The following is a 12,487-nucleotide window of genomic DNA, read 5'->3' on the forward strand; positions in this document are numbered from 1 at the left end:
CACTTCAGCTACTGGTTGCACTATTTGTAACATTGCACTAATGTATTTCACTGTACTTCGCCATCAGACTCCTGAATGGACATTGACATGGTCATTGATTCACTTCTTACTAGCTACTTACACACCGTCACTTTCAGCTACTGGTTGCACTATCAGTAATTGCACTATTGTACTTCACTCTACTTCACTTAGTTTAGAATAGGTTTATACGGTTAGCAATAGGTTATTATGTGTATTGTTATGGCCTGTGGGCCTTTTGTGTACTGTTCGTTTGCCCTATCGTGTTTGCCCCTCCCCTTTTTGTTCTCCCTGTCGTTGTCCGCAGGTGTCTGTCCGCGATTGGCTGTGTTAGTTCCGGATCTCGTCCAATCTCGATCCCGTCCGTCTTCCTCGCAGCCTTCAAGACCCCAGATCCGTCTTTGGAATGGAAGTCAGCCTTCCGCATTCTGTTTTGTGTTCACGTGTATGTTCTGTCGGTAGCAGGTCCTCGTGTTTGTTGCCTTTAGTGTTGTTCATTTGGTCGTTCACAGGAGAGAGGGGACAGGTAAGCCGCCCATGGGTAAACACTCCCATCACTCAGCTTACTCCCTTGTTACTTCACTAGGCAAGGAACGGTGCCGCCCCATGTAATTTTGTAAGAGAGACATTATTTGGGTTAGGCAGGGTATTTAACACTTGTATTGTTTTCATTCATTTGGCACCGTTCATGGTCCCCTTGTTCTCCTGTAACGCCTTCTCTGCTTGTGAAAATAAAACGCACGGTTCTCTACATCTTCGTTTGAGTTCATGTTGGCTGCTGGTTGTTAGTCCCTCCTTTGCCCCTAGACATCGAAAGCCTTAGTTTGTTCAGTCAGGGAGGGTCGTAACAGTATTTAGGGTTTAGTATATAGTATTTTTATATTTATCTGTATATTTAGGAGGTTTACTTATTTAAGCTTAGCATAGATGTAATTTATGTTATGTGTACTTAAACTGTATGTTATGTTATGCCAGGTGCTTACGTTGTCTTGTCTTAAGAATTTCAGTGCCCTGTCTGACCTTTTGTTGTTCTGTGCATCTGACAGTAAAATACTTGAACATGAACAAAGTTAGACTGGTCCAGGTTAAAACTGCTACTCATATTCGTAAATGCAGTCAGGTATTCATCTTTCTCACAAGCAACAGAAAATGATTTTTATATTACCTTTGCCATAAATGTCAATGAAACGCCTGTAGCAAGTAGAGTGAAACCCAGTGTCTTCGGGAACATTGTCAACTTCTAGACAATGTTTGTAAGTTTCCCCTATTTTCTGATTCTCGCCCTGCAAGCCAAGCCACCGTTTGACCCAATTTCTGAATGTATCCCACCGTGTGCAGGTAAAATACTTAGTTTTTTCTTTCTTTATGGACATGAGATGCATATAGCTTTGTTTAAAATCCTTACCACGTAGTCTTGAAGGTCTAGCCTTAATTTCCTTGTTTTCGCTACTTGAGATTGATCGAGATAACATCTTGGACTCTTTAAATGTTGCTACAAAAAGCGTCCACTTTATTGGTCTAGCGGCAACCACGTGATGATTTCCTCATCACTCATGATCAAAATATAATAGACCAATTTGTTCGTAAACATTCGGGATGCGCGCGCAACGTGGTTGCAGAAAACCAGGAAAGGATAGCATTTTAAATGGCAAAAGGACCACACGGATAATACAAATAGTTAGATTTAAAAAGACCAAAAAGGTAGAGGAGGACAGCCTTTAGGAGAGAAAGCGATTACCTATTGATCTGTCGCATCAGAATTTTGATTTGGGTCACGAAAGTCTTGAAATTTGAGTGAGAATGTCGCCCGGTACAAACCGCATAGTCGAGCGGCAGCCATGTCTTCACGTAATGTCACAAGTTCATAATTTTACAGTTTTAAAGTCAATTTTACATCTAAAAGTCGAGCAGGGCAGCTTTCAAGAGATATCCGAATTCTGCTTTTAGCCAGCTGGTCTGATTATTTTTCTGATTTGTTTAAAGGGGCAATTGACTGTTTTTTTGGGGTATTTCACACTGTTCCTTAAGGTCTCCGAATAGGGTATGTAACATTGGTTGGGTTGAAAATGGCCCGGGTGCTGTTCTATGCCCTCTGACAGATCCTCTGAAATGTTTCCGGGAAAAAACACTAGCTTTTCTCCTTTTATGGTATGCTCATTAATATTTAGATAAGCTGCAAGCTGATTGGTTGGTTATCAACGAGTGAAGCTGGGAGCAAAAACGCAACACGGCCAACAGCAGCACTCGCTGAAACACCGAAGTTGGAGACTTGAAATAAAAACGCGCAAATAAATCTATTGTGTCTACACAACATTGTTTTCAACAGATTGACTATATATCATTTGAAATGATAACATTACTTGTTTCCACTTCTGTTGTTGAAGCAAACTGGATTGACTTAGGTGGGTAGAACGTTAGGCCACAGCTTAGCAACCAAACCATATCGTGATTCTACTCGGCTTCAGTTAGCTAGCTAGGCTAGCTCTAGATATCTTGCTGTAAAATAACATGACAAAGATCTGGACAAACATGCATCGTGATATTTAGATTTTCATTACACAGGTTATTTATTTGAATGAAACACAGTCAGGAACATGAATCAACGTTAGCCCCATTGCCAATAAACTAGGCTAAATTATCACACATTCTACCTATGCTCTTGCGTTAACTAGCAAGCTAAACTTGTTTACATGCCTACAGTCTAGGTGTTACTAGTAACAGTTACTAGCAATGCTAACGTATCTTGTATCTAGAACCTGCCTTTCTCCAGTTCTTTCAAATAGATTATTTAGACAGGCGTTAGCAATAAGCCAGACTGCTGTTCGTTTTCTGGCTATTTTTCGGAAGCTTCCCTTCTAATGCCGACTACAGCTAGTCTAGCTAGAGTCATTTGATGTGTGTAGAAACGTATTTAGCATTCTACCTGGTATGCTATATACAGGAAACGTTAGCATTGCTAATAACTGTTAGCACAACATCATACTGTCCTTATAGCTTGCGGTTGCAATGAGCATACGGTCGGAACAGCACCTCTTTCCAGGTTCAGCTTCCTAGCAAATCCTGCTTGAAATTGTCCAAGGTTGTCAAAACTGTCTTGGGTGAAATGTTCAGAGCAAATTAATGATTGAGTGTCGAACTTCGCAGGGATCTTCTCATAGACAACAGCAGCCATGCCTGTTGAATGTTTGGCTCCTTGGGAAGACTGTGAGTGTTAGCTAGCCTTCCCTGTACAGCCTGGAACACAGCATTTACGACCGTGGTCCAATTTCAATATCCTTGTTATAATTCAAAACGTTCTTCTTTGTAATTTCTTATAATTAGCCTACACAGAGCAGCGCGCAGCTAAACTAGTATCTACCTCGGGCTGGTCTGAATGTAAATTCTGGGGCGTGACAAAGATACAGACCAGAGCCAATAAGAGGGCGATCACCGGTCCTACGTAGGACCGGTAGCTTTGTTGAAAAGCTAGCGTTTTACAGCCAAATTTTTTCTTTTTGAGATTTGAATAGGAAAAAGGTGTCAATGGACTTTGATATTTACGGTATGTTGAGTTTACCCACCGAACTGTCGTTATTCAACTATGACAAGGTAAAATCGGTTTTGCAGTCAATTGCCCCTTTAAACTGGCAATCTGAGTGAGACTGCATCCCGTTACACTGTTTTGACATTAGCCTCAGTCAGACTCGCTCAGTGGCAGTGTGCACAATGTTGTATTTCACTTCATTATACACCAGAAACGTCAGGGAGGACTGCCTAATGTAGATACGAGCCTGATGAAGATAGCCAGCATCTCGGATTTCTTTAACCGAGCCTGTTTCATTCGTCATTTGCCTGAGAAAGCGACCTCCAGGCTAGTTTTGCCCGATCACTTGGTCAGGCTATTTAAGGGTATCGGGGTCAAGTGACTTTTGTGCATAGAAAAGTGAAACGTAAATGTATTTATCCAAAGGCCAATAGCCTCAAAAAGTTAATATCAAGCCCTGCAATCCAGTGGCCAGAGATATATGATGACCTGATCGACACTACAAGTGTAGGCTTATAGACCGGGGAGAAGTTCGTCTTTTGCAACCGACATGCGCAGTTGAGCCTGCTTGACAGTTGTGTGACGTACGGTGATAATTGGTCTATTAGGGCCTACGCGATGAAAGAACTAGCCCTATCAACACACCCATGTTGGGCCCATATGGGTTGGATATGGGCTGGTGAGTGGGCCCCATCTGGGCTGCCCAGTTGGGGCCCAGTTAATTTTGTCCGGGGGTTCCATAGTGGCCCTATGTGGGCAAGCCCAGATGGGCTTAAGATGGGCTTTACATGGGTCCTAGCTAAAACCCACATGGGCAACCCAGGTTTCTCCCATCTGGGGCCCACACTAGCCGGGCCCATGTGGGCTGATTATGGGTCCCTATTCCACCCATGAGGGTTATAACCATTATTATTATGGGCTAACAAATTCATTTTGGGGGCTTATTTTACAGTCCGCCCATACAGTTCTTTAAACATGGTACAATAACAAAGAGACCAGGAATACAATCAATTACCCTTTTATTAAAGTAAAATGATGAAAACATTCTTTTGCTCAGTGTTCCCTCACTGTCACAGACAATTAGTTACACCTCAGATGAGCCTGAGGCCTGAAGTCCTTGTTGAGGCGTTGTCTGTCGGGCCTGTCTGTTACCCCCCCGGTCCCTAGCACCAATGAGCCACTTGGAGACCGCCTTCTCTGCATCTTTACGGGTGATTTGGCTGGTCATGGCGTTTTTCTTTAAGCCTCCTGCAAGAAACAAATATAACGGTCACTTACTTCATATGTGCCAACACAACTCTCAGCCAGGACTGTAAAGGCAACATTGTTAAGAAAAGCGCTATATAAGATTACTATTAGAACTACACATACTCTTGAACACACAAGTTAGGCAACTGAGAGACGTGCAAACACACTGCCCAGCCAGGACAACAAACGCTCCATACACAATATTTAAAACCTTTGTAGTATCGGTACAACTTAAAACATTATCCACATGCACACCTACCATATATTACTTCATACAGTTTTAAGGCCTTGAACTCTCTCTTCCCGTTTCGGCCCACAAAGTTGTACTGCCTGGATAGGCCATGGTCTAGCAGGAAGGTCATCATCCTTCTTGTGGCCTCGTCTACAGTTCCCCCCCCTATGTCAGTCACAGCTTCAACCTGAGGGGGAACAAAGGCAATACAAAGCAAATGTATCTATATTGCTCACTGGAGTAAACCACTCAACATGAAAGAACTGCCAGATGCATGGGTGTGAGCAATTTCAAGCAAGTTTCAGATCAAATTAATTGCTAGCCCCCCAATACATTTGAATTGAGTTGCACTACCCTTGGCTTAACATACATACCAGTTCGGACATGAAGTTTGGGTTTTCCAGTTTTTCTTCTATGATTTCCACATCCCTAACTGTCTTTAGAGGAAAACCCTCTGGGGTAGAAGAGACAGTGGTGCCAATGTTGCCACGCTGTTGTAGAAGCGTTTGTAGCATCCTCCCTTGGATTTTTTGTGTCTCTTTCATCTCCTCAAGGATGGTTAAGATGCGGACAAACATGTTGTCCCTGATTGGTCTTCGAGGGGTTGCTGGTGACGTGGTGACATGGTGACTGGTGGAAACATCGGGCCATCTTAGGTTACCCAGAGGTGGTGGAAGTGTAGGCCTACTAGATGGAGGCAGTGAAGGTGAAGATCTGAGGGTGGATAGAGGCGGTGGAAGTGTTTGCGCAGATCTGAGGTTGGATGGAGCAAGTGGAGGTGTCAGCACAGATCTGAGGGTGGAAGGAGCAAGTGGAGAAGTCAGCACAGATCTGAGGTTGGATGGAGTCGGTTGAGGTGATGATCTAAGGGTGGATTGAGGTGTAGGCCTGATGGGGCTGCCAGACCATGTGTCATCATCCTCATCCTCACTGGACAAAATCACTCGCCTAGAAATGTATAATATACCACTATACACAGAGTTTGTACATATTTCCATTTAGTATCTACCATTTCATAATTCAAATAGCCTCACCTCTTTTTACGCTTCCCCTTTCCCATATTCTCTGTAGAATCGGACTCTGTTGGTACATCTGTGTTCTGTTCATACTCGACTAATTTTGTGCGGGCAGTTTCATAAGTTGCTTTGGGAGACAGAAAAATGAGTGGCAATTAGTTTCATTCAAAGCAAATTTAAACCGAATCAACAGTGAACTCATCATGTCAGATAATATCATACACATGGACACATTACCGATTTTTCTCTTGACAGTCAACTTGTATGTCACCCAGTCAGTGTGAGGGTCCTGTTGATCTATGACTGCCTTTGCCATGATCATCCTTGCTGGTGGCCAGTAGCATTCATCCTCCTCAGGCCCGATAAACCATTTGGTCGGTACAACTGCCAATCCTCCACCATTTATAAATTCAACTATCGCGAAAGGTAACATGCTTAAAAAAAAAATACATACATCAAAATACATACATTCATAATTAAAAGAAACAATAAAATAATAATAATCATAGCAAACTAGTGCAGGAGTGGCAATGCCACGTATCCAGTCTTGAGGGGCAACAACACCATTTTTGTTTTTAACTCCTCCACAGGTAACAGCTGCAAGTGTTCAGATAAATTGAAAACAAAAAGAATACCAAGACATGATGAGTCCATTGGATAGGTGAAAAAGGATTTGGCAGTTTCAAAGAAATTACACAGGACTTTAACAGCTCCAGAATGTGACAAAATGTTCTGCACAATAAGAACCCTTCCCCCTACAGAAAAACAGTCATCGCCACGAGAGGTGGAGATCAATGTCTGTCCATCATTGTAACGCCTGTATTGTTCCCATGTTGCAATTGAATTAATCATTGGTCCAGAAAAGTGGAGCTGTTTAAGTGGGCTGAAAACTGATGTGGTCTTCTGGCTTGCCACTTTCTGCTTTTCGTGGATCCGCCTGACGAGTTGTTGGACAGGGTTTTGAGGCCAACGGACAAGTTTTTTTAGTTTACCTAAAAATGTCTCAAAGGGAAAAGCTGAAACACTATCCAATGGGCCGAATTTTCGTGCATCTTGAGCTAGGTGGATCAATGAATGTATGTTATAGCTGACAAATTCAGTGCCATAAATTGCAGCAAAATCTGTTACAAAGAGTTTCAAAATTTCCTCAGCATAGTCACAATTGTCAGGAGAACATAAGGCAGGACACAGAAGAATTCTCATAGATACAGATAGAAGTAAAAAGTTTCTGTACATTCGAGTGGGTATATTATTGAGGAGGACAACAGGGCCAGAGTAAAGTAAAAATTACCGAAGCTCAGTAGCTTTCCATGTGCTGAATTCAAACAAGGATCGTGGTTTCCTTGCAAAATTGCTTGGTAAATATTGCCTGATAGAAACCATATATGCTGACATTACTACAAAAAACTTCATAGATTGTCTGCATTTCAGCGGTCCCTTTAACCAAAGAAATATTAACTTGCGCATTGCCCCCAAGCACACAAGGTGCATATAATCTAACACAAAACTGGTAACTAAACCTATACCCAGCCCATTTAGGGGGGAGGCTGACCGTTGGTGCTGTTGATAGCCTTGCCTACCAAATTGCTCATCTGTCCTGAGCTCTGCTGATATTTCAGGATAAACCACCTTCCCATTCATGTACTGGCCTTTTTGAGTGCACCTCTCACACCCATAATACCCCGTATGGCCTTTGGAGCATTTAAGAAAGGCACGAACAGGTGCATCACAAATGAAAGCATAGGGTGATGCAACTCTGAAATGTACACCGTTGTACACAATACCACTGTGAGAAACGGCTTTCATAGCTACAATGAATTCTTGTAAATACTCTTGCACATTTACGGGTTTGGATGCACCTGCGTACACTCCAATTACAAACACATTACACTCTGGAATTTCCTTAATCCTACCCAGAATAGGCCACAGACTCATAGTGGAGCTACGGAATAAGGGCAATCCATCGATGTTAATTCGAAGTGTGAGAGCATCAGTCACATTTGCTAAATGTCCTAAAGATGTTTAGTTCAGCTAGGAGAGCATTTTCGATTCCAAAGTGGTAGTAGGACCCCCCAGCCATATTCGTCACATTGCAAGATCTGTCAGTGGACATAAGAGTTCTGGCATCCATTGGGATATCAAGGCCCTTCCTCCTTAGGATTTTAAGAAGTGCAGACAGCGCTGTTTGTGGTATGTTGAATTCTGCAGCCCACTCTGCAAGCCCACGTGACTCATCATTATCATCTTCCGAGTCAGAACATTCATCTCCATGCAAATCACAGTCACTATCACAACCAGGTCTACCCGGCACCCAGTTTTCAGAATCCAAATCATCAAATGAGGGAGTGTTAAAATCATTTTAAAAAGATGAGGAATTTTCTTCTAAATCATTTGATGAATTCTCAAAACAGTTCTGATCACAAGCATCGTAGAAAGTTTCAGTGGAATCTTCGCTTTCAGTATGCTCTAACTGTCACAACGTGAGGTGGGGTTGGACCCAAATGCAGGGGAGTATCGAGGCATAGCGAGGAACACAGGTTTAATTCTCAAACGGAACACAGACAGGGTACACTCAGGGACAAAGGACAATGCTAAGACAAAGACTGGACACAAAGCAGGAACCTAAATACACAGAAACAAACAAGACACAGGTGAACACAATGAAACTAACGACAAGTGAACGAGACAGGTGACGACAATGACAGGGAAACACTAGGGCAGGGCAAAACCAAAAACAATAGGGGGGCACGGCTGTGGCCGTGACAGTACCCCCCTCTCAAGGGACGTCACCCAACGACCTACAAGGCAGGGCAGGGGGTCGGGGCAGGTCCGGGGGACGACCCGGAGGCAGGGCAGGGGGTCGGGGCAGGTCCGGAGGCAGGGCAGAGGGTCGGGGCAGGTCCGGGGGGCGACCCGGAGGCAGGGCAGAGGGTAGAGGCAGGTCCGGGGGGCGGCCCGGACGCCGGAGCACGGGCACGGGGGCGCCTGGGAGCGCGGACGAGGAGGCGCCTGGGAGCGCGGACGAGGAGGCGCCTGGGAGCGCGGACGAGGGGAAGCCTGGGAGCGCGGACGAGGAGGCTTCTGGGAGCGCGGACGAGGGGGCGCATGGAAGCGCGGACGAGGGGGCGCATGGGAGCGCGGGCACCGGGGCGCATGGGAGCGCGGGCACCGGGGCGCGGACGAGGGGGCGCATGGGAGCGCGGGCACCGGGGCGCATGGGAGCGCGGGCACCGGGGCGCATGGGAGCGCGGGCACCGGGGCGCATGGGAGCGCGGGCACCGCGGCAGGCAGCAGCCAGAAGTCCTCGGGCGGAGGAGGAGGCGGCCAGGAGTCCTCGGGCGGAGGAGGAGGCGGCCAGGAGTCCTCGGGCGGAGGAGGAGGCGGCCAGGAGTCCTCGGGCGGAGGAGGAGGCGGCCAGGAGTCCTCGGATGGCCTGGCACTGGGCGGCACAACCTCGGGGCGAGGCTGGGGTACAGGGCAGGAACAAGGCTGAGGCACAGGGCAGGATCGAGGCTGGGGCACAGGGCAGGAACAAGGCTGGGGAACAGGGCAGGAACGAGGCTGGGATACAGGGTAGGAACGAGGCTGGGGCACCGGGCAGGAACGAGGCTGGGGTACAGAGCAGGAACGAGGCTGGGGTACTGGGCAGGAACGAGGCTGGGGTACTGGGCAGGAACGAGGCTGGGGCACAGGGCAGGAACGAGGCTGGGGCACAGGGCAGGAACGAGGCTGGGGCACAGGGAAGGAACGAGGCTGGGGCACAGGGAAGGAACGAGGCTGGGGCACAGGGAAGGAACGAGGCTGGGGCACAGGGCAGGAACGAGGCTGGGGCACAGGGCAGGAACGGGGCAGGGGTACAGGGCAGGAACGGGGCTGGGTTCTGGCGGCAGGCGGCCGACTCTCCCTGGCAGGAACAGCCTTGGTGGTCTGGGTGCTGGGCGGCGCAACCTTCTTCGTCCGGGCGCAGGGCGGCACAACCTCAGGATGAGGCAGGGGCACAGGGCAGGATCGAGGCAGGGGCCCAGGGCAGGACCGAGGCTGGAGTCGGGGTTCCGGCTGGGGCTGGAACCAGGACTTGGGGTGGGCCTTGAGCTGCAGGCTTCGGGGTCCACCAAAGGCCAGGCGGGTCCCTAGGAAAGGGTTGGGTGAACTCTCTGCTGGGTCCCATCTTGGTCTTAGCATTCTGTCACAACGTGAGGTGGGGTTGGACCCAAATGCAGGGGAGTATCGAGGCATAGCGAGGAACACAGGTTTAATTCTCAAAAACGGAACACAGACAGGGTACACTCAGGGACAAAGGACAATGCTAAGACAAAGACTGGACACAAAGCAGGAACCTAAATACACAGAAACAAACAAGACACAGGTGAACACAATGAAACTAACGACAAGTGAACGAGACAGGTGACGACAATGACAGGGAAACACTAGGGCAGGGCAAAACCAAAAACAATAGGGGGGCACGGCTGTGGCCGTGACACTAACAAATCCAGTGGGTATTCCTTTTCAGAATCCTGTGTCAACAAATCATCGATCATAGTCTCCTTTTCAAGGAGACGCAAGTGTTCCTCCACCTTCGCTGATATTTTCCTCCTTTTAGTTCTTTCTGAACACTCCATTATTTAAAAAATAAATAAAAGAAAAAACATTTTAGTTTTTAGCTATGATTACAGGGGATTAGGAATGAATAACCTGTAGAGTAGAATTGCAAATAATATAGTTGGTTGAAGCTGGTATTAATGTGGCTGATTTTACCAACTAGTAGCCTTCAGTGTGAACAGTACACTATTTGAAAGATAGCATTAGTCCCTGTTAAGGCCAATTGCTTAGCACTAACACCACTTCTCCAGAATGGACCTACCAGCCCGCTCATTCCTAGGCCCAACACAACCTAAACAGCAAAAAAAAAAAAAGTATCTCCTTCTGTCGTGTGGGCGCGGTGCTCACTTGCTCCACTCCGGCCGGAGTTTTTATAAATTATCGTTTCCCCTGATAAAACCTACATGTTCGTGTAAATGAAAGGCCAAACCGCATGAAAATATATATAAACAGGGCGTATATGCGCTTTTTACTCCGTGTAAACGGGCCCTTAGTCTAATTTTCTCTGGTGCAAAACCATTACTAAACAACTAACTTGAGACGAAATCACCTAATTCACCGACCACTGATATAAATCCATTCTCTTCCAGTCAATGATACAGCAGCACTCTGGCACGTTCGAGAGAACCGAAGGAAAGGCAACAGACAAAAAACAAGCACCAAAACGGCCCACGGATGGTAGCCTCAGCACTTCAGCCCCGTGGAAGTGAGAACATTAATGGATAGAAAACCCTAGCCGATAAAACTTTGCTCATATTCACATTGACTACATCATTGTTTTTGCTGTAAATGCAAAAAGTGCAAACATTAAAATGCCACCAACTTGTAAAAGCGGAGAAATTGCATTTTACCGCTTTTTTATCAGCTTGTTATCCATGCCTGTTCGACTGCCTTGCTAACAAGTTCACAACCAAATCCTTCTTAACAATATCTTTATGTCAACCACTCAAAATATGCTTGATATTGACTTAATAAATTAAACTTGTCTGTTCAACAACATGCTTTAACCAGGTTTAATTACCCAAACTAGCTAGCTAGCTACACAGCTAAAGCTAGTTCTAAGTTAGCTAGCTAGCTAGCTACCTCGCTAAAAACTTGCTAGTTCCTGTCCTCTTAACTCTCCATAAAAGCTTTTGGTTAACATCATGCGGTAAAAGAAAAAATTCATCCCCTGTTTATTATGCATGTAGGCAGTTTCTTACCTGCTTTTTGTCCACGCGACACCATCTCAAACTTGAGCTTGAACTGTTGAGGATCCAACGGACAGCTGCAGAGTACTTCTCAAAGGCGGCAAAGTTGTTGCTGGGCAGACTTCTTTCTTGAGCTCGGTGATGGGGGCGGAGCTTTCCAGATGTGCGCTGCACAGTGGAGTGCGCACTGCTTATTTTACGGTTTGAAAATTTGTGGAGAAACCGTTAGAAAACTTGTCTGTTATAAGTAGTATGGTGCTTAAGACTATTAAATTGCTATGGCTAGCCTTTTAAATAGCTTAATAGCCTAATAAAATGTGTATAAAAATTGACCAAGCCCAGTGGTTATATTGTTAAAAATAGCATCCATGTCTGACATAATCAATTTTGAATATCTTGGGAGTGCCTAGCTGGAGCCTACTTTGCCCATATACGGCCCATGTGGGGCCCAACAACAAAGCCCACTCTGAGCCCATGCCCAGCCGAAGCCCAACTAGCCCAAGTGAGGCCCATGTGGGCCCCGACTGGACGTGTTTGCAGGGAGTGCTGACTTTAAACACTAATAAAAAAATAACTGCAGGATTCCACATTTTTCTCTTGCTCAAAACCAAAAGGTGTTTTTATCAGAATCAAAGGAATGTAGTGCCCCATATATGGGAAC

The 12,487-nt window shown here is 45.9% G+C and overlaps 1 protein-coding gene across 1 annotated transcript; it reads right to left on the reverse strand.

Annotated features, from left to right (window-relative positions):
- Positions 1-4,625: 4,625 nt before the first annotated feature.
- Positions 4,626-11,970, reverse strand: LOC124470613. Its single transcript, XM_047024540.1, has 6 exons — positions 11,839-11,970; positions 6,275-6,471; positions 6,056-6,164; positions 5,396-5,813; positions 5,049-5,208; positions 4,626-4,789 (listed from the first exon to the last, which is right to left on the reverse strand). The coding sequence occupies exons 2-6, from the start codon at positions 6,468-6,470 to the stop codon at positions 4,626-4,628; spliced, it is 1,047 nt and encodes a 348-aa protein (XP_046880496.1). The 5' UTR covers position 6,471; positions 11,839-11,970.
- Between the last annotated feature and the right edge of the window lie 517 nt (positions 11,971-12,487).

Source organism: Hypomesus transpacificus, chromosome 9 (assembly GCF_021917145.1).
Source record: "Hypomesus transpacificus isolate Combined female chromosome 9, fHypTra1, whole genome shotgun sequence".
NCBI classification, from domain to species: Eukaryota; Metazoa; Chordata; class Actinopteri; order Osmeriformes; family Osmeridae; genus Hypomesus; species Hypomesus transpacificus.